The sequence below is a fragment of the Dipodomys spectabilis genome, unplaced genomic scaffold (genome assembly GCF_019054845.1).
Source record: "Dipodomys spectabilis isolate Male_0828 unplaced genomic scaffold, ASM1905484v1 ptg000006l, whole genome shotgun sequence".
Classification (NCBI taxonomy): domain Eukaryota; kingdom Metazoa; phylum Chordata; class Mammalia; order Rodentia; family Heteromyidae; genus Dipodomys; species Dipodomys spectabilis.
In genome coordinates, this window is record NW_024870683.1 from 1,614,968 (window position 1) to 1,635,286 (window position 20,319).

General features: G+C 36.8%; 2 protein-coding genes across 8 annotated transcripts in view; one reads left to right on the forward strand and one right to left on the reverse strand.

Moving 5' to 3' along the window:
• Ift74 (intraflagellar transport 74) overlaps window positions 1–20,319 on the forward strand; it is a 64,655-nt gene that overhangs the window by 7,772 nt on the left and 36,564 nt on the right. For all 3 annotated transcript variants that reach the window (XM_042697503.1, XM_042697502.1, XM_042697501.1), the window contains 4 exons: window positions 1,287–1,385; window positions 1,543–1,603; window positions 4,494–4,553; window positions 6,614–6,675. In XM_042697503.1, the coding sequence (XP_042553437.1) occupies window positions 1,287–1,385; window positions 1,543–1,603; window positions 4,494–4,553; window positions 6,614–6,675 (282 nt within the window). The remainder of the gene's footprint in view (window positions 1–1,286; window positions 1,386–1,542; window positions 1,604–4,493; window positions 4,554–6,613; window positions 6,676–20,319) is intronic.
• Lrrc19 (leucine rich repeat containing 19) lies at window positions 6,955–19,819 on the reverse strand. 5 transcript variants are annotated; one of them, XR_006150319.1, is made up of 6 exons: window positions 19,729–19,819; window positions 14,206–14,292; window positions 10,926–11,439; window positions 9,553–9,741; window positions 7,583–8,571; window positions 6,955–7,401 (listed from the first exon to the last, which is right to left on the reverse strand). XR_006150319.1 is itself a non-coding variant. In XM_042697504.1 (5 exons), exons 2-5 carry the CDS (start codon window positions 14,281–14,283, stop codon window positions 8,243–8,245), a joined length of 1,110 nt encoding a protein of 369 aa, XP_042553438.1. In that variant the 5' UTR covers window positions 14,284–14,292; window positions 19,729–19,819; the 3' UTR covers window positions 6,955–8,242. The 5 variants fall into 5 exon arrangements, 4 of the variants coding, with proteins under 4 accessions (XP_042553438.1, XP_042553440.1, XP_042553439.1 ...); XM_042697504.1 differs by having other exon boundaries at window positions 6,955–8,571; XM_042697506.1 differs by having other exon boundaries at window positions 6,955–8,571; window positions 14,206–14,294; window positions 19,725–19,751.

Consider the following 20,319-nt stretch of genomic DNA (forward strand, 5'->3'; position numbering starts at 1 on the left):
GTTTTGCAGACTTTTTTCTGCCTCATCTGGCTTTGAACTGAGATCTTCCAGGTACAGCTTCCTGAGTAGCTAAGGTTTTTATATGTATGAGAACCGTATTTTGTATTCATCTGTGCTACAACAAAATACCTGAGACTGGTTAACATCATAAAAACTTATTTCTCATAGTTTTGGAGGTTGAGAAACCCTCTGTTGAGGTACTGGAAGGTGAGGATTTGTTTCTTATGGATGGAATCATCTTGGTGTCCTTACAGGACAGAAGAGGTCTACCAAGCTTCCTCTAGCACTAATCCTGTCCACAAGGGCAGAATCTTCATGGCCTAATTATTACTCTTACAGGTTCCACCTGTTAACACTCTTGAATTGGGGAATTCAGTTTCAAAATTAATTTGGAAGGTGACATAAACTGTCAGACCATAACACATTTAAGGTTTACTTTTTTTAATCTAATGATAAAAATAATCCTTTATGCATTTTTGTCAGTACTATTTTTTATCATTGAAACATCTGCTATCCCTAGTAAGAAAAGAAAGATATCTGTGTATTTATTTATGACACCTTAATCAGTACAGAATTCTGCATAAATATGTATTTCATCATTTGCTGTAAACGGCCCAGTTTTAACTAATTCATAAGCTTTGTTGTATGTCTATAAGTGTACTGCTGTAAATTAAGAAGTTTTTATTGATGGATGCTGATGTCTCACATCTGTAATTTTAACTACTCAAGTGGCTGAGATGTGAGGATTGTGGTTCAAAGCTGCCCAGGCAGGAAAACCCATGAGACTCTTATCTCCAGTTAACCACCAAAGTGGCCACAAGAGGAGCTGTAGCTCAAGTGATAGAGTGCAAGTCTTGAGAAGAAAAGCTCAGGGACAGTGTTCAAGCCCTGAGTTCAAGCCCCGTGACTGGCACCAAAAAAAAAAGTTTATGTTACTCATCTCTCTTTTGCCTGCTCAGGTAGATGTCTTCCTAACTTTCCTCATTATCTGTATTGTCTCTCTCTCTCATTTCCATTAAATTTTGTCTTTTTTTGTTGTTTCTTAGTCCTACTTCATTTCAGTGATTAGAGAATCTATGTCACTTTCTCATCAGTTGAGTAGAATAGGATGGGATATTCCTCATTCTTAGTCAAATAAATCATTGAAACTTTTCTCTTTTAAAAATGAATTTCACAAATCCATTTGTGTCATTGTTAACATTTATGAAATGTATGTTTTGTTTAGCTAGAAAAGGAGTCTTCTGCCTTAGAAGTACTACTGACGTTCTTTTTTTCCCTTCAATTAGAAGTAAAATAAGTGAACTTACAACTGAAATTAATAAACTTCAGAAGGAAATAGAAATGTACAATCAAGAAAATTCAGTATATTTGTCATATGAAAAGAGGTAAGTAATTTTACAGTTAAAATATATATAATCTTTTTTGTAACTTATCATTAAATAATTATTAACTCAATACTCAATATTCTGTACATATAATACTGAATTTATAGTTCTTCATAATGTTAATCTCTTTATTTCTACATGTATTCCATGCTTTCAGGGCAGAGACGTTAGCTGTTGAAATCAAAGAGTTTCAAGGACAACTAGCAGACTACAACATGGTATTTGCTCTTTTTAATATACTTTTAAAATTGTTATTGTAAAGGTCATATACAGAGGGGTTACAGTTACATACAGTCTCACCTCTTTCTTCCTTCTACCAATCTGTTATTTTCTTAGAGAATTTCCTTTGAATATTTGTATTTTTTTTGCCATTTAAAATACATACTTTAAATACCAAATAATTCATGGATATATAGTTACTGTGAAAGATTGACACTATAAAAAATGTAGATAATAAGATATCCCTTTTATTTTTCTTGCTGGTCATGGGGCTTGCAATCTGGGCCTGAGCAATATCCCAGAGATTCTTTGTTCTTATCACTTGATTTGCACTTCCACTTCCAGTTTTCTGGTGGTTAATTGGAGATAAGAGTTTCATGGACTTTCCTGCCCAGGCTGGCCTTAAACTATGGTCTTCAAATCTCAGCCTCCTGAGCAGCTAGGATTACAGGTGTGAGCCACTGGCACTTGGCAAGATGCCCCTGTTCTTGTCATACTCCTTTCTTTCACCAGAAATACCTTGCCTTAGTAGATTGATGTATATTATTCCATTTTTTTTCCTGTGGTAGTGGGGGAGTTGGAGAGGGAGGGACTAGGCCTTAACTCAGGGCCTGGGCACTGTCCCTGAAATTTTTCTGCTCAAGGCCTGAAGCGTTAGCTCCACTTCTGCTTTTGGGTGGTTAATCAGGGATTAGAATCTTATGGCTTTTGCTGCTCAGGCTGGCTGAAGATCCCAGCCTCCTGAGTAGCTAAGATTACAGGCATGAGTCATTGGCACCTGACCCATTTAAAAAAAAAATATATGGGGCCCACCTGTCTTTTTCTCCAGCAATATTAGATAATTAGCAAAACATGTATTGAGTACCAACAATTTAATTGCTTTAGAAATATAGTTCTTTCTGTAGAGTGTTGCCATCATGAAATTTAAAAAATTTATGTAGTAAAAAGATTACTTCCATCCTTATGTTTTATTCATTGTATATATTCTGTCAAAATGGGGAATATAATACAAACATTGTTCCACAAAGCATGCTCCCCATTGTGGACTTTAAAAAGAAATAGTTAAGATGTGGGGCGCACATCTATTTTCATAGGTCTTAGAGTTTAATAAGTCAGGAGGATCATGAGTTGGAGGACAGCATAGGTGAATGAGTGAGACCTTGTCTCGAAAAACAGAGGAAGAAAGAAAGAAAGAAATAGAAAGAAAGGAAAGAAAGGAAGGAAGGAAAGGAAAGAAGGAAGAGAGAGAGAGAGAGAAAGAGAAGAAATGATTGTCTTGGGACCCCTGACAGCTGCTTCAGTCTTTGTGGTTATGTTGCCTTCATGAAAATAGAGTTAGAACTGGGTGCCAGTGGCTTATGCCTATTATCCTAGCTACTCAGGAAGCTGAGATCTGAGGATCATGGTTCCAAGTCATCCCAGGCCGGAGGAGTCTGTGAGACACTTATCTCCAATTAATCACAGAAAAAGCCAGAAATGTTGTGTGGCTGAAGTGGTAGAGTGATAGCCTTGAGCATAAAGGGATAGCACTCAGGCCCAAAGTTTAAGCCCCAGGACTGTCAAAAAGACAAAACAAACAAACAAACAGAAAAGAAAATAGAATTATAACAGTGTCAGAATCTTCTTCCTCCAGTTAGGCACGTTAGGCATATTAGGCAATAGTGTAATGAAAATGACAAACTATTTGACTATTCATGATTAGGTAAATTATGGTATATCTACTTAGTAATTTGTATTATACTTATTGTAAGATAAATAGGTAGGTTTAATTAGATAGCCAATAAAGAGAACACCACAGGGTATTCAGGCAGGAAGAGAAATTTATTTTACTGAACTGCTGCCCCGCAGTGCATGATGGAGAAGGGCATGGCTGAAGGGGCACCCTAACCCAGGGCCAGGACTTATCTAGGCCAGGGATGGGAAGAGATGTGGCCAGGTGGGAGAAAGGTGTGGCCACATAGGATCCAGATGAGACCATAAGGCCCTCATATGGTCAGATGAGAGGCCTGTGACCAGAGGCGGCCCAGGATGTGACCTAGCAGGAGGGGGAAGTGAATACTTCCAGGTTGCCAGTTACCTAGTAATACAGATACTGAGCGGAAACTCAGCCAAGAGACAGGGAGGTGTCTGCACAGGGCCTGCATGGTCTGAGGCAGACATTACACCATCAGTGACATTTTGCTGCATTATACTTCTTAAATGCACTGAGCAACACAAATATTCTTGATTAAATACTGTGTGGAATCTACTATTTAGTGAGATTTCCTAAGAAAATGATGTTCCCTTCTAAATATATTCTTAGGGAGTCACTTGCCAGGGCTGGCTTCAAATCACAATCTTCAGCTCTCAGCCTTCTGAGTAGCTAGGATTACAGACATGAGCCTCTAGTGCCAGGGAATTGCCTAACTTTTTAAAGTGGAGTTGCTAGTATGCTGTTTGTGTCTTGCCGTATTGATTTTCTTTTTAACTTTTAGGAAAAGAAAGTTGTTTCACACTTTAGTGTAAATATATAAATTTCACATTTCTCTAAGGAAAGTAATACTCTGACAGATCTTTCTAAAACATATCTTTTGTATATATTTACTTATAAGCTTAGCTATCTTTTCCAAAGCAGGCAAAGCTCTTTAAGATATGATCTGCAAGATAAGGATTCATTCCTTATCACTTTTCCAAACTAAAAATGTAGTGTTACTGGCCAAATGCATAGGTAGCTTTAATTTTTCATATTGTGTTTATCTTAGCTTCATATATTTTCATATCCTAGAAAATAAAAAACTTGGAAATATTAATTCTTAAATTACTACTCATCATTTGGGAGTTTGAATCCCTATTTTGTAACTTAGGCAGACCATTAAGGTTAATGAATTTGTTTTCTTTTTTTGTTTTTAGTTGGTAGATAAACTTAATACCAATACCGAAATGGAAGAAGTAATGAATGATTACAACATGGTAAGAAATATCAATATAAGCAATAGATACATGTGAATCATTCTCTAAAACAAAGCAATTATATTTAAAAAGATGTGGGCTTTTGTTTTTTGGGTTCTTTTGGTTTTTTAGTAACAGTACTGGGGCTTAAACTCAAGAGTACTAATTGTTAGCTTTTTTGTGCAAAAGTGAGCCACAGCTCCACTTTTGGTTTTTTGTTGGTTGGTTGTAAATATTAGTCTCATGGACTTTTTTTGTAATCATATTTGTATTAATCATAATTGTAATCATATTTTGTCAGTTGTGGGGATTGAACTCTGGGTCTGGGTACTGTCCCTGAGCTCTTCTCCTCAAGGTGAGTACTCTACCACTTGAGCCACTGCACCACTTCTGGCTTTCTGGTGGTTAATTGGAGATAAGAGTCTCATGGACTTTCCTTCCCAGGATGCCTTTAAACCATGATCCTCAGATCTCAGCCTCCTGAGTAACTAGGGTTATAGGCATGAGTCACAGACACCCAGCTTATTTATTTATTTTTGCCAGTTCTGGGGCTTGAACTCAGGCCTAGGTACTGCCCCTGAGCTTCTTTTGTTCAAGGCTAGCACTCTATCACTTGAGCCACAGCACTACTTCTGGCTTTTTCTGTTTATGTGGTACTAAGGAATCAAACTTGGGGCTTCATGCATGCTAGGCAAGCATCTACCATTAAGCCACATTCCCAGCCCCATATTTTTATTATTTTAAGTGACTTTACAAAGGGGTTATAATTCTCATGGTCTCTGACTGGGCTGGCATTGAATTGTTATTCTCAGATCTCAGCCTTTCGAGTAGCATGGATTACTAGCAAGAGCCACTAGGACCCAGCTTGGAAAGAGTTCAGTAAAAGTCTTGTGAACCTTACAGATAGGAATCACTGATTCTAAATTTTTGCTGTTATTCTTGAGCTCCCTTAGTTGCTCTTTTTCTTCCTCTTGATCTCCAAGGTGGATGCTTTAGATCTGTTCTTTTAAACTGGTGTTGGACTTAGATATAGCCATCTACCTTTACTTGTATATACATTAGTTATCAGTATTTCTGGTTTGATTTTTGCACAAATGGAGGTGATGCACACATGCTCAGTGGGCAGAAACAATACATTTTCATAGTTTTATGACAAAGACAAATATGAATGCATATGCTACCAGATACAATACTGACGTTTGACTGATTAATGAGAATTTGTATTCAATGTTCTTAGATTAATTATTTGGTAGAAAACAGTAGAACATGTTAATATCCACTTACTTTGGTTATAAACATGTAGGTGAGAACATACAACATATAACTATGTAGCTTATAATTTATTTACATTTCTGTGAAAAAGATAGAATTTATAAATTGACTTAAATTTAGAGCTCTATAACCCAAATAATTTATTACATTATTATTAACTTCACAACTTATAAATTGTATTTTAATGCCAGAAATAAAATATAAGACCTCTTAAAGTATTCTGTTATTCGAGGTAAGTTCAAATTTTAATTTGGATATACATGGATAGAATTCAATAGGTTTAAGAATAAAACTGATGGTTTTGAATTCAGCATGTTATAGTCTTTTTTTTTTTCTTTCTTTTTTTTCTCGTTCTGGGGTTTGAACTCAGGTCTTGGGTGCCTTCTCTAAGCTTTTTCATTCTCAAGGCTAGTGCTCTACCACTTGATACACTTCTCCACTCTGGCTTTTTGGTGGTTAGTTTGGAGTTTCTTGCCCAGGCTGGCTTTGAACTATGATTCTCAGATCTCATCCTCCTGAGAAGATTACAGGTGTAAGCCACTGGTACCCCGCTCAATTTTTTTGAGCTCTTGCATTCTTGAAATGCTACTTAAGTAAACTTAATTTACATTGGATCATTGGGAAGAATACTAAAGAACAATGAATATTTTTGGTTTGAGCTTATGCTTGGAAAAGACTACTTGTTAATGAAACAGATACTGTATTTTTTTCTTATTCTCCTTTAGTTCATAATCAGGATAACCTCTACAGAAAAAGTTTGATTTTATGATTGCATTTTAAAATCACTAATTTCTTAACTGTTTACTCAGCTTAAAGCTCAAAATGATCGAGAAACACAAAGTATGGATATCATCTTTACTGAAAGACAAGCGTAAGTTCAACCTTTTTAAGTCAGATTCTTAAACTTTAGTAGGTAAACATGAGTAATTTCTTTTATTTTTATTTATTTTTAGAATTTATTTTTAAAATTATTTTTAAGCAGTTGTACAAAGGAGGTACCATATAAAAGCAGTTTATGAATACAATGCCTTTTGATCAGTATCACCCCCTTCAACATTCTCACCCCCCCTTTAACCCACTCCTTTCTTTACTTTTCTTAGTTTTGTGGTATATACAATGAATTCTTTTTTTTTCTTAATATATATTTTTTATTGTAAAGATACTGTACAGAGGGGTTACAGTTACTATAATGAATTCTTGACTGCATTTTCCCCCTTCCCTTCTTTATTTGTCTTCCCCTCTAAGCCATTTATTTCTTTGTAAAAATTTTTAACTTTTTCTCCTATTGCCTTTTAAAATTTAAAGTAGATGTTTACAATGGAAATTTTATTGTTAACATATGTTTTCTTAATTTATCTCTAAATGGCTAAATTGTATACGGATAAAATGACCAAATTATATACATACGTTCTGTTCCAGCAACTTAATAATCTAAGATAAATATAGATGTCTTCAGATATACCATTTATGATTTTAACTCAAACTAATTTGAGGTATAATATTTTAGTTCCATTTAGTCCATGAAAGACACATTATTAGCAGGCTATTTACATTACCTTATTTGCATTAATAGTTATATTAGTAATCTGTTTCATATCTGTAAATAATGTGTGTTTTGTATATAACCTACCTAAAAATAGTAAATGCCAACTAGTTTAGACTGTGTTCATAAATGTTCTGATAATTAGCTTATTTTCAAAATTAAAACTGGATGTTGTGAACTATGTCTGTAATCCTAGCACTTTGGAGAAAGAAAGGTTCTAGAGTTCAAGGTCAACCTAAACTATACCAGGAATTTGAAGCTAGCCAGAGCTACACAGAGAAATTGTAACCAGGGAGAGAGGGAATGCCTCAGGCTGCCATACACAATTCTAAAACTCCAGTGGTTACTGCCATCAAGATAATGTTCTCCTATCCTGGTGGAGCTCACTCTATATCAAGGTTAAACCTGGAAGGGCAGAGAACATCAAATAAGAAAAGCAAAGATCACCAAATATTCTTGTGTACACACTCAGGCAGCCTCTGCACAGTGCCTATCCTTTTGAGGAGGACCACCTAGTAACCATACCTAATTGGATAAACTTCCAGGCCCCAACATCTTCCAAGCTAGCACAGCTTGTCTTAAGGGAACTGCCCACCTCACCCCTTAAGAGTAATTCTGCTTTGCTAACAGTCATTCTCTACTAAACAATAAATTAACAATAAAAAATAGAGACAAACTGGCTTTAGAAACATAAGTGAATATGTATTATAAACATGAGCCAATTCTGTTTCACAGACTATATGGTATATCAGCTTAAACAGAATTTTAATATATTTATATATAGTACTAATTGAGGTGAAGGCCTACTAGCTGTAGTTTTGTTACATTAAAAATCTCCATGTCTAAACTATGAGCAGACTGATAGTACTTTTCAAACTTCAAACAACGAAAGACATTATTTTTGTTCACATAGTTCATGGGTATCTATGTATTTGTCTTCAATAAACCCATCATCATCTATGGCAAATGAATGTAATTGTTCAAATATTACTATGGTGTCATCAGAGTTTATATGTGGTATCTGTGAAGGAGAATTTGTATTTCCACTAAAGCCATCTTCACAGGTTTCCACTTCACGCTCTTCTAGGCGATGATGATTGTAACTAAGCAGAAACTTGTACCATACTGGGCATTTGACAGCAAGTAAGATGAGGAGGGAAGTCACCAGGACAGTGACAACGACACCAACAAGGAAAGCCCAGCTTTTTCCAAGAGGTTCATGTTCTTAAGTGAAAGAGAGAGATTCTGTTAAATTCACAGAAGTAAAACAATCACAATTCCCGGTCCTGTTAACTGTCCAGTGCTGATATTAGAACGTAAACTATAGCTTTACTTAAGACAGATGTGACTAACACACTATATAAAAAAGTATTTGATAGTGTGGTAAAAGAATACCTTTTTCTCAAATGGTAGAGTGCCAGACTTGAGCATAAAAAAGCTAAGGCTAGGGCTGGGAAGTTGGCTCAGTGGTAGAGTGCTTGCCTCACATGCATGAGGCCCTGGGTTTGATTCCTCAGCACCATATAAGCAGAAGAAAGCTGGAAGTGGTACTGTGGCTCAAGTGGTAGGGTGCTAGCCTTGAGCTGAAGAGCTGAGGGACAGTGTCCAGGCCCAGAGTTCAGCCCCACAACCGACAAAAAAAAAAAAGCTAAGGCTAAAGGACAGTGCCAGGCCCTGAGTTCAAGCCTCAGTACTGGTTCGCGCACATGCACACACATACACACACACACAAGAATTATGTCTTGGCCCGGTATGGTGGTACTTGCCTTTAAAGTTAGCAAGACCCATCTTTGTGTGTATGCATACGTGTGTGTGTGTGTGTGTGTGTGTGTGTGTGTGTGTGTGTGTGTGTGTGTGTGTGTGTGTATGTAGGTCCTTGGGCTAGACTTGAACACAGGGCCTGGGCACTGTCCATGCCCTGTTTTGCTGAAGGCTAATGTTCTACCAATTGAGCAACAGCTTTACTTCTGACTTTTTGGTGAATAATTGGAGATAAGGGTTTCATGGACTTTCCTGCCCAGGCTGGCTTCAAAGTGAGCTCAGATCTCAGTCTTCTGATTACCTAGGATTCTAGGCATGAGCCACCAGCACCTGGTTAGGAATTGTTCTTACTTGTTTATAGATATTCACAAAGGGGAAATAGAAAGTCAGGTTTATGTAGTATGATACCTCTAGCAATATTAACATTCAAAGCCAATACATTACCTGGATTTCTTGTTGCATTGTTTAAATAACTATTAAAAGTTGAATTGTTAATGGACTGAAAATGAATGTAAAGATCTTCACTTGTAGCTGAAATCAGTTTTGAGTGGCATTCAGGTGTAAATGGCACTGTTTTGATGTTGTAGCTCTTCAGGTTGTCTGGATAGGTACACATAGTGAAGTTCTCATAGTCTAGTAAATAAGAGGAATAAGTTAATATTTATAGAGAATTCGAATGTTTTACAATAGCTTTATTTAGAAGGTTTGCTCTGTCTAAGGTCATTAACAATGAGAAACCCTTGATGTGTTTGCATGGCAACAGAATGAAGGAAGATGCACATTCTTGCTAAATTATTTTATAAATACAGCTGAAATGCAGTATCTATTACTGTTGTGTTAGTAAAGGTTTTATTATTAAGACTTCAGTTAAGTGAATCTGAAGCAGAACATGATCTGTCATTAACAAAATAAGGCATTTGTCACCTACTCTGACAAGATACCCTGAAAATATACAGGAAGTAGTTATAAGAAAAGAAGTCTTTATTGACTATAGCCTCAATACCTGAAATGACATTGAAATTTCTTTTATTCTGGGATGGGGACAGAAGAACATCTGTCCGGTATTATTTTTTAATGTTTTTTTTTTCTTTTCATGTTTCTGTGTAACCAAAATAATTTCCTAATGGTTGTGAAGGGTTTTGTTTGTTTGTTTGTGTTGGTCATGGGGCTTGAACTCTGGGCTTGGGTGCTGTCCCTCAGCTCTTCAGCTCAAGGTTAGCACTCTACCACTTAGCCACAGTGCTGCCTCCGTTTTCTGGTGGTTTATTGGAGGTGAGTCTCATAGACTTTTCTGCCTGGGCTGGCTTTGAACCACAGTCCTCAGATATCAGCCTCCTGAGTAACTAAGATTATAGGTATGAGCCACTGGCGCCCAGCTTTTGTGTGTGTGTGTGTGTGTCAGTATTGGGGCTTGAACTCAAGGCTGGACATTGCCCCTTAGCTTTTGTGCTCAAGGCTGGTGCTCTACCACTCATTGGGCTACAGTTTCAGCTGTACTTCAAGCTTTTGATTGGTTAATAAGAGATAAGAGTCTCATGAGCTCTCTTGCCTGGGCTGGCTTTAAACAAAGTTCCTTAGGCTTCAGTTTTCTCAGTAGCTAGGATTATAGCCTTGCGCCAGAAGTGGTATTGTGACTCAAGTGGTATAGTGCTACCCTTGAGCAAAAAGAAGCTCAGGGACAGCACCCAGGCCCTGAGTTCAAGCCCCAAGACTAGCAAAAATAAAATAAAAAACATGACATGAGAGATTTTCATGGAGTAAAACACCAAAAACAAATCACATTTTGGTTTTAATGAACTTAAAATGTGGTAGCTTACCTAGTATTACATTTGATGTGTTCAGCCAGTTCTGTAAATTGAATAGTCTACAAGTGCAGTTCCATGGATTTCTGTACAAAATTATTAATTCCAGATGTAATAGTTGTGGTCTATCAAAGTAGTTCATCAGATTGTCTTGCAGATTGAGAACTTTCAGGTTGCTTAAAGGCACAAACACTTCTGGGTTCAGTTGTAATATTTTGTTTTGGCACAGATATAACTCTTTTAGCTTATTTAAGCCCATAAATGCATCCTTTTGAATTACATTGATGGAATTTCTACAGATATGTAAGATTTGTAGACTGGACAGATTGATAAAACTATTATTATGTAAGATACTGATACTGTTCTGATTCAAGTAGAGCTCAATAAGTAACAAGTACATCTGTAGCACTTTGATGTCTGTTAAGTTCAGAGTAATTTGGTTATAACTGAGGTCAAGTATACTAACATTATTACTGATATCTGCTGGAATCAAAGTGTAATTCTTTTCAGTGAAGTTGTACTTGACTTCCTAAAAAAGAAAAAAATTAGAAATGCAGTGATCAGGAAAAATATTTAACAGAATTTCTCAAATTTTTATCTAAGCACATAGGTATTAGAAGTCTTTTGGGAAAAAAAATCTCATCTTTTAGTATTACAGTGTGAAAAGAGTAGAGCACAGATTTTCTTTCCATTGGGGTGAAATTCTGATACTATTAAGCACAGAGACTTCACTGTATTATGTACATGTCCTCCAATAGCTATTATGTAATAATTAGCGAAATACTATTGATGTTTCTTATTTAATTTAATTTTATTTCATTTTTTGTTGTTGGTAGAGCCTGAACTCTGGGTGTGGGCGCTGTCGCTCAGCTCTTCAGCTCAAAGCTAGCACTCTACCACTTGAGCCACAGCACTATTTCCAGCTTTTTCTGCTCATGTAGTGTTGAGGAATCAGACCCAGGGCCTCATGCAATGCAAAGCAAGCACTCTACCAGTGAGCCACCTTCCCAGCCCCAGTGTTTCTTATTTACATACAGAACTATGAGATAAATAATAATTTTGTGAATGTAGTCATCTCAATACTCAGGAGGCAGTGAGAGAAGTTTCCAAGTCAAGATCAACCTGGGCTTCAGAATTGAGACCTATCTCAAAGAAAAATGTAAAATGCCAACATTTATGGAAAAAATTAATTTAAAATAATAAGGTGGTTGAGAACTAACATAATACCTAGGCCTATTAAATAATTAAAAAATAACACCTTATAAAAACTCTGTTGTATTAATATTAGTAATCCAGAAGTTTAATGGGTTTTTTCTTTTCTTTTTTTTCTGTGCTGTTACTGAGCTGGTTTGCTCAAGGCTAGAGTTTTACCATTTGAGCCACAGTTCTACTTCTGGCTTTTTTTGGCAGTTAATTTGAGATTCGAATCTCACAGTCTTTCCTATGACTTTCCTGAGCTGGCTTCAAATAGCTATCCTCAGATTTCAGCCTCCTAAGCAGCTAGAATTATAGGCATGAGCCACAGGGTCTGGCTTTTAAAAAAATATTTAAATAATCGTACAAAGGAGTTGTCATTCAACAAAGCAGTTTATGAATACAATGCATCTTGACCAATGCCATCTCCTTCAGTATTCTCACCCATCTCTCCCAGCCCACCCCTTCCCTCACTTTTCTTAATTTTGTAGGATATACATTGAATTCTTAACTTCATTCAAGTAATTTGGGATGTTTGGTGTTTTTAAAGGAAATATTTACTGATATCAGAAATTGAGCCATGATTCAGTGTAATGTACCATACAAAGTGAAGTGCTTTGTTGATGCAGATATGAATTCAAAGAAATCATTCTTGTCATGGCTGTCTCTGCAGTTGAAATAATAAAAAGAATAGTTATGTACCCAAACAATTTCTCTCCTAAATAAATGAATTTCTAAAAAGTTTCAATCCTAATAGCAACTCATATTATTGTTGTTTTGTTGTTATTTTGAAACAGGGTCTTACCATGTATATCAGACTGGTCTAAAACAGGTGCTTCTCTGCCTCCGTCTTTTATTTTTTTTGTCAGTTATGGGGCCTGAACTCTGGGCCTGGGCGCTGTCCCTCAGCTCTTCTGCTTGAGGCTAGAGCTCTACCACTTGAGCTACAGTGCTACTTCCGGCTTTTTCTGCTTATGTGGTGCTGAGGAATCGAACTCAGGGCTTCATGCATGCAAGGCAAGCACTCTACCACTGAGCCACCTTCCCAGTCTTTTAAGTTCTGTATTACAGAAGTGCATTTCCTATATTTTAAATGTTCTTATGTCTTGTTCTTTAAATATTGTTCTTATGTCTTGGAACTAATCTCTGAACTTCTACTGAAAACTCACACATTTCTTGAATCAGGTCTCTTTTGTTGTTCTTGTTAAGAACTATTGGAGTTAGAACTCAGGTCCTTAGGCTTGCTAGGCCAGCACTACTGCTTGAACCACACCTTTAGCATTTTTGGTTATTTTTGATTGTTCAGATTTATCCCACATGGCCCTCTAGACCAAAATTCTCTTACTTATATCTTCCCAGAAGTTGGGATAACAATTTAAAGAACTCAGTTAAATTTGTATTTGGGGGGCTGGGAAGGTGGCTCAGTGGTAGAGCGCTTGCCTTGCATGCATGAGGCCCTGGGTTTGATTCCTCTGCACCACATAAGCAAAAAGAAAAAAAAAAAGCCAGAAGTGGCGCTGTGGCTCAAGTGGTATAGCGCTAGCCTTGAGCTGAAGAGCTGAGGGACAGCGCCCAGGCCCAGAGTTCGGGCCCCACGACCGGACCCAAAAAAAAAAAATTTGTATTTGGTTCAAAGAGTACAAATTTGAATATACTCAGGTAAGTAAACTAAATTTACATGGGTGGGCTTTATGACTCTGTAAATCCCTGCTACTCTAGAGAAAGAAACCAGATTGGTTCCCCACCAGCGGATGAAAAAATTAGCCAGACCCTATTTCAGAAAGCAAGCCAACACGGGGTCACATACCAATGTTACCAGCTATTCAGCAGACTTAGGTAGGAGGATGGATTTGAGGCCACCTGAGACAAAATTAGTGAAAAACACTATCCAAAATATTGAAAGCCAAAAAGACAGGGATGTATGGTTTAAGTGGTGGATCCTTGTAGGGCCATAGGTTCAATTTCCACTATGGAGGGAGGGATTTTATATATATAATATATAGCTCAGTTTCTTAAGGTTTCTGTTTTTTTTTTCCAGCTATTTGCTTTTGAAAATGTTTTTACCAAATACAAAAAGTTCTTACTACTTATAAAAACTTACTGTTTTAGAAGTCTGGCTTTTGTCAGATAGTAGTACAGAGATGGGCCAAAACAAGATCATCATGTATCTGATTTTCATAATGCAGGCCTGAGAGAAAAGAGAATATTTTCATCTAAGTAGGTAGCTTGAACCTTAAAAGCTATTGAAGACATTCTGATTTCCTTTTTCCCTTTCAAATCTATTTTTTCTAAGAATAAATTAAATGTGAAATAAGCATGTTGCCTTTTACCATCTGCAATCTGATCTTTTTGTTGTTGTTGTTGGTCATGGGGTCTGAACTCTGGGCCTGAGCTCTGTCCCTCAGCTCTTCAGCTCAAGGCTAGTGCTCTACCACTTGAGCTGCAGCATACTAATGGCTTTTTCTGCTTATGTGGTGCTGAGAAATCGAACCCAGGGCCTCATGCATGCAAGGCAAACACTCTACCACTGAGCCACCTTCCCAGCTCCTGCAATCTGACCTTAAACTAGAAAGCCCAGGTGGAAAAATGAGACATGCAAGGGTGGGGAACCTTTTTTTCTGCTAAGGGCCATTTGGATAATTAGAACCTTGTCTGTGGCCCATATAAATCATCAAACTGGCACATAGCGCAGAGCAATCGGATGATAACATACATTTCTGTTCTATCATGGACCAAATGATGAGACAGGAGGTTCCACACCCCTATTAGGGGATCTCATTAGCTCTAGGTCAAACAAAGGGCATACACTAAAGCAATTGAAGTGGATCTACTTTTTAAACACATGCACGCACACACACACACCATCCATGAAAACCTAGAGGTGTGTGTGTGTGTGTGTGTGTGTGTGTGTGTATACACACACACATATATATATATATATATAATTTTTTTTTGTTGGTCTTGGGGCTTAAACTCTGGACCTGGGCGCTGTCCCTGCACTCTTCAGCTCAAGGTAAGTGCTCTACCTCTTGAGCCACAGCACCACTTCTGGTTTTCTAGTGATTTTTATTGGAGATCAGAGTCTCACAGATTTTTCTGCCTGGGCTGGCTTTTAGAACCATGATCCTCAGATCTCAGCCTTCTGAGTAGCTAGGATTACAGGCATGAGCCACCTGTGCCTGGCTCTGTGTGTGTGTGTGTGTGTGTGTGTGTGTGTGTGTGTGTGTGTGTAAGTATGTTTATATTTTTAGGTTTAGCTTTTGGCTGTTGACATTCATTAGCATATACTTGTGGAAGATGAAAATCTACAAATCTTCAGCTATCTTTCGAACACTTTCTACCTTAATTTCTAATAGCATCTCAAACACTTACTTCCTAACAGTTCACGTACTATTTGGTTATCAAAGCTATTGGTTATTGAACCATGTAGCAGTATGCAGTATTTTGGTATTTTTCCCTCTAAATTAATAGGCCTGTTTTTATTTTTGCTTTTTTGTATGTGTGCCAGTCCTGAGACTTGATCTCAGGGTCTGGGTACTGTCCTTAAGCTTTTGTGCTTTACCTTTGAGCACAGCTTCATTTCTGGCTTATTTGTAGTTTCTTGGAGATAAAGAGTCTCATAGACTTACCCAAAACACAATCCCCTGATCTCAGCCTCCTGAGTAGCTAGCTAGGAGCCACAGTGCCCAACTGTGGCCTGTTTTTTTATGTGCTTAGTTTTCAGGGTTTCCCCCCGCCCCCCCACTATGTTTTTCTCTGCTTTCTGGATATAGCCTCATCTTTGTCTTCAAACTCTTCTTTCAAGTTTTCTATTTCTTTCAATTTTTAATTTTAAGACCTTATTTTTGCTCACTTAGTGTTCTGTAGTAAGTTACTACTTGAGTTTTCTATTATCTATTACACTATTATAATCTACTATAATAGCTATTGCATGATAATTGTTTATTTAATTTATTTTTTTTGTCAGTCATGGATCTTGAACTCTGAGCCTGGGCACTGCCCCTGAGCTCTTCAGCTCAAGGTGAGCACTCTACCACTTGAGCCACAGCGCCACTTCTGGTTTTCTGGTGGTTAATTGGAGATAAGAGCTCACAGACTTTCCTGCCCAGGCTGGCTTTGAACCGTGATCCTCAGATCTCAGCCGCTGAGTAGCTAGGATTACAGGCATGAACCACGGGCACCTGGCTTATATTATTTTTTATGCGTAATTTCTGTTGTCCTTTTCCCTCCCTTGACTAGCCTTTGTGTTCTCAGGTTTGTTGGAGGCTTTCTTTACATTTCTATTTATACTTGGTTTTGGGCTTATGCAGAAGAGCAGAAAACTAAAAGCTTCACTGGAAACTTTGTTTAGGTCTTCTTCACTTGACCTTACTGTAGAGTGAACTTGCTAGACTGTTTTGGTGGGTTTATTCTTAAATGTCATTATATGTGAAACTTTTCTCTTGGGTTGGTTAAATTCCATAAAATGGCTTTTCTACTACCTGGATAGACAAGGCCAATAGTCTTCATTATAAACTGAGTGGTCAAAAAATGTGTTTATATTTAATATTCAGTGCAGAAAAAAATTGCACTAATTTCACATAGGGGAGGAACATAATCCAACTAGGCAGAGCCAGGGAAGAATTAGCACCTTTTCTTCTTCCTCTACTTCCACAGTAACTGGTAAGGCCAATTTTTGGACCATTCAAGAGTCTCTGAAATGTAAATCATTTGGCTCTTTAGGTTTTTCAGCTGCTGACTTCGGAAAATATTGCTTTTCTGGTTAGTTTCCATTCATATATCAACTTTATAGTTTCTAAGTTTCATTGCTGCTAACCCCTGAGCCCTTGTGAGTTTATACTCATTTAGTTTGTGAGTTTGTTCTCATTTAGTTCTCAGGGTTTGAGCCAAAGTCATAGTTAATAGGTACATTAAAAATGCCTTTTAAAAAAGATATTGCCATTTATTGGAGCACACTCCTCTTTGTGAATAGTTAGATTTGATTTAATGATTTTATTCATAACTTTGATGTTTTATCATTCTCTTTCTTTTTTTTTTTTTGTGCCAGTCCTGGGACTTGAACTCAGGGCCTGGGCACTGTCCCCGAGCTTCTTTTGCTAAAGGCTAGCACTCTACCACTTGAGCCACGGTACCACTTCCAACTTTTTCTGTGTATGTGGTACTGAGGAATTGAACCCAGGGTTTCATGCATTCTAGGCAAGCATTCTACCACTAAGCCACATTCAAAGCCTTATCATTCTCTTTCTACCTCTGTTTTCTCAATATCAACATCAAAGACTATCCATAAACAAGTCTCTACAAAAGGAATAGCCTGTCATCTTTAGAACCACATTATAGCATTTATTATAATTAATAAATATTTTCTAAAGAAAGTTTATTCCAACTGAACAGGAACCAGAAAAACTAATCAGTGAAGATTGTTTTCAAATTACAGAAGTCTACTGCCTCCTTAGTAGCTAGAATTATTATTATTTTTTTTTTTTTGGGTCCGGACTTGGGGCCTGAACTCTGGGCCTGGGCGCTGTCCCTCAGCTCTTCAGCTCAAGGCTAGCGCTCTACCACTTGAGCCACAGCGCCACTCCGGCTTTTTTCTTTTTGCTTATGTGGTGCTGAGGAATCGAACCCAGGGCCTCAGGCATGCAAGGCAAGTGCTCTACCACTGAGCCATCTTCCCAGCCCCAGTAGCTAGAATTATTATTTCCTCATGGTATTCATATGTTGATCTGTTTAGCCTTATTATACTTCTACTTTCTCTTTCCATAGTTAAACCACATTTGTGAGAGAAAGCTGCTCTGCTTCCTGGATTTTGTGCAGCTTGAATATAGAACATTTAGAATCTGTTATAGAGCCAGACCTGAGGTCAGGCTGTCATTTATTTTAGACCATTGTCCAGAAAAGGGAATGCTTAAGTTCTTTACAATGTTCCGAGTTCTTTACAACCCAGGTTGTTTACCTGTGTTTAATGACCTTTGGAAATGGTTGAACAACTTGTTCAGTGACTTATTTTAATGTTTCTCAGCATGTGGTGACGTTCTTACATCTCTGGTGGGATACACAAGTGAGTAAGGATTGGTAAATAGGGAGTACTTTTTTCAGACATATATAGGATAGGATGGCTAAAGGAAATATGAAAAATAGTTGGATTTAAATGAAGATTAACTAAAGCAGATGAGGAAAGAAATAAAGGCAAGATAATGGCTGTTAGCCTACGTAGAAATGGAGACAGAAGATGATCTTCTATTTATCATCTATTATATTTGTTTTTTGCAATGTACTAAAAGAAATAAAATAAGAATTAGAAAAGAATATTTTGATAAATCTTAGATTAAAAGGAGCACATATGAACTCAATGGTCTGTTCAAGAAATCATTGAACATGGGCTGGGAAGGTGGCTCAGTGGTAGAGCATTTGCCTTGTATGCTTGAGGCCCTGGGTTCGATTCCTCAGCACCACATAAGAAAAAAGAAAGCCGGAAGTGGCGCTGTGGCTCAAGTGGTAGAGTGCTAGCCTTGAGTTGAAGAGCTGAGGGACAGTGCTCAGGCCCAGAGTTCAGGCCCCATGACCAGACCCAAAAAAACAAAACAAACAAAAAAAAACACCTATCTTCACAAACAAAACAAAAAAAGAAATCATTGAACAATTGTAAAGCATTACTATCTCTAAACCTCTGAGATATACTCTTTGGTCCACACTACTCATATTTTTTTCACATATTTGTGTGTCTTTTAATAGAAAAATGATTGAGAGAAGGAATGAATGTTGGCCATCACAACAGTGAGTAAATCTCTAGGCAAAAGCACCTGTTAGCATTATTGGCCATTTTATAGAAATCATATCGACAAGAGTAGCAAGTAGGTAAATGATGAAGAAATTGACATTTCCTTCAACTGGAAAAATTGATTTTAAAAGGAAATCAGGTTTTTTTTTTCTGTTTTCTTTTTCCCACAATTTGAAATTTATATTGAAATATTTGAGTTTTAATTTGTGGTTACTTAGAAACAAATAAAAATAGAAAACAAATTGAATATCAATTTCTTTATAATCATTTTATAAAATTAGAGTCCTTTTGGGCTGGGAAGGTGGCTCAGTGGTATAGCGCTTGCCTTGCATGCCTGAGGCCCTGGGTTGGATTCCTCAGCACCACATAAGCAAAAAAAAAAAAAAAAATTAGAGTCCTTTTTACATAACCTATGATGTATATTACAGAACAAAAAAGCTTTACACACAAAAACAATGTTAAATACTGTGAATACTGTGAATATATATATAAAATTTTGTTAAGCACATTCTATATCTAGTTTTTCCCCTTCAACATTTTAGATATTTATGCCAGAATTCAGAATCTTTGGATTCAAAATAAAAAGCTCTTACACATTTTGTGGGCTAGGTGAAACGTTCTGTTCCAAAGAAAAGAAAGTTATTTTGTGTTCCATTTTAACTCTGGGAAATATCCTCTGGAAATTTCCCACATATATATTGTTTCTGAGATTTCTATGAAAAATAGAATCACATTTTCTCCTTTTTTTTTTTAATCACTTTTAAAGACAAATAGTTTTGTACACTTGATTAACTTAAATATCTTTTTAAATTTGACAAGACGACCTGTAAATATATCAGATCTTACCTTTTCCTTTTGTAACACAGGTTTGCTAATGAAATTTATTCTGTTCCTTCTTCGCCATTCGAAAAAAGTTTATCATATGATTGCATTTCACTTTGTTCTAACCTTTGTCCCCAGTGACCAAATGATTAAAAAAAAGCTGAGCTTCCTTAGCAAAAGATTGACTAGAATAGTTTCTTAAAGTCATCTCTGACTTTTGTAGTGTAAGAAGGTGATTTGTTCATTTAGGCTCATTAATTACTGTGCAGAAACATTAAAATATTAAGAATTTTACTTTGTGACTTAAATTGTGTAATATTATTGTATACTTTTGTTTCTGAAGTATTATTTGTAGTCATAAAGGTATTTGTGCTTAGATTCAAATTGAAAAGATACCATTAAGTTTTGTATTCTATTTCCTTTCAGCTTTGTTGTTTGCTTGTTTTATGATACCTTCCTTGGTTGTTTTACTGCCAAGTTATAATAGGAGCAAAGTATTAAAAGATTTGACAGTTGCCCATTATATGGCCTCAGAAAATCAGTTCCCTTTCTGTACTGTCATTTCCTCTCCATAAAATGGAATACTGTACATTAGTTAACATCCAACTCTACTCA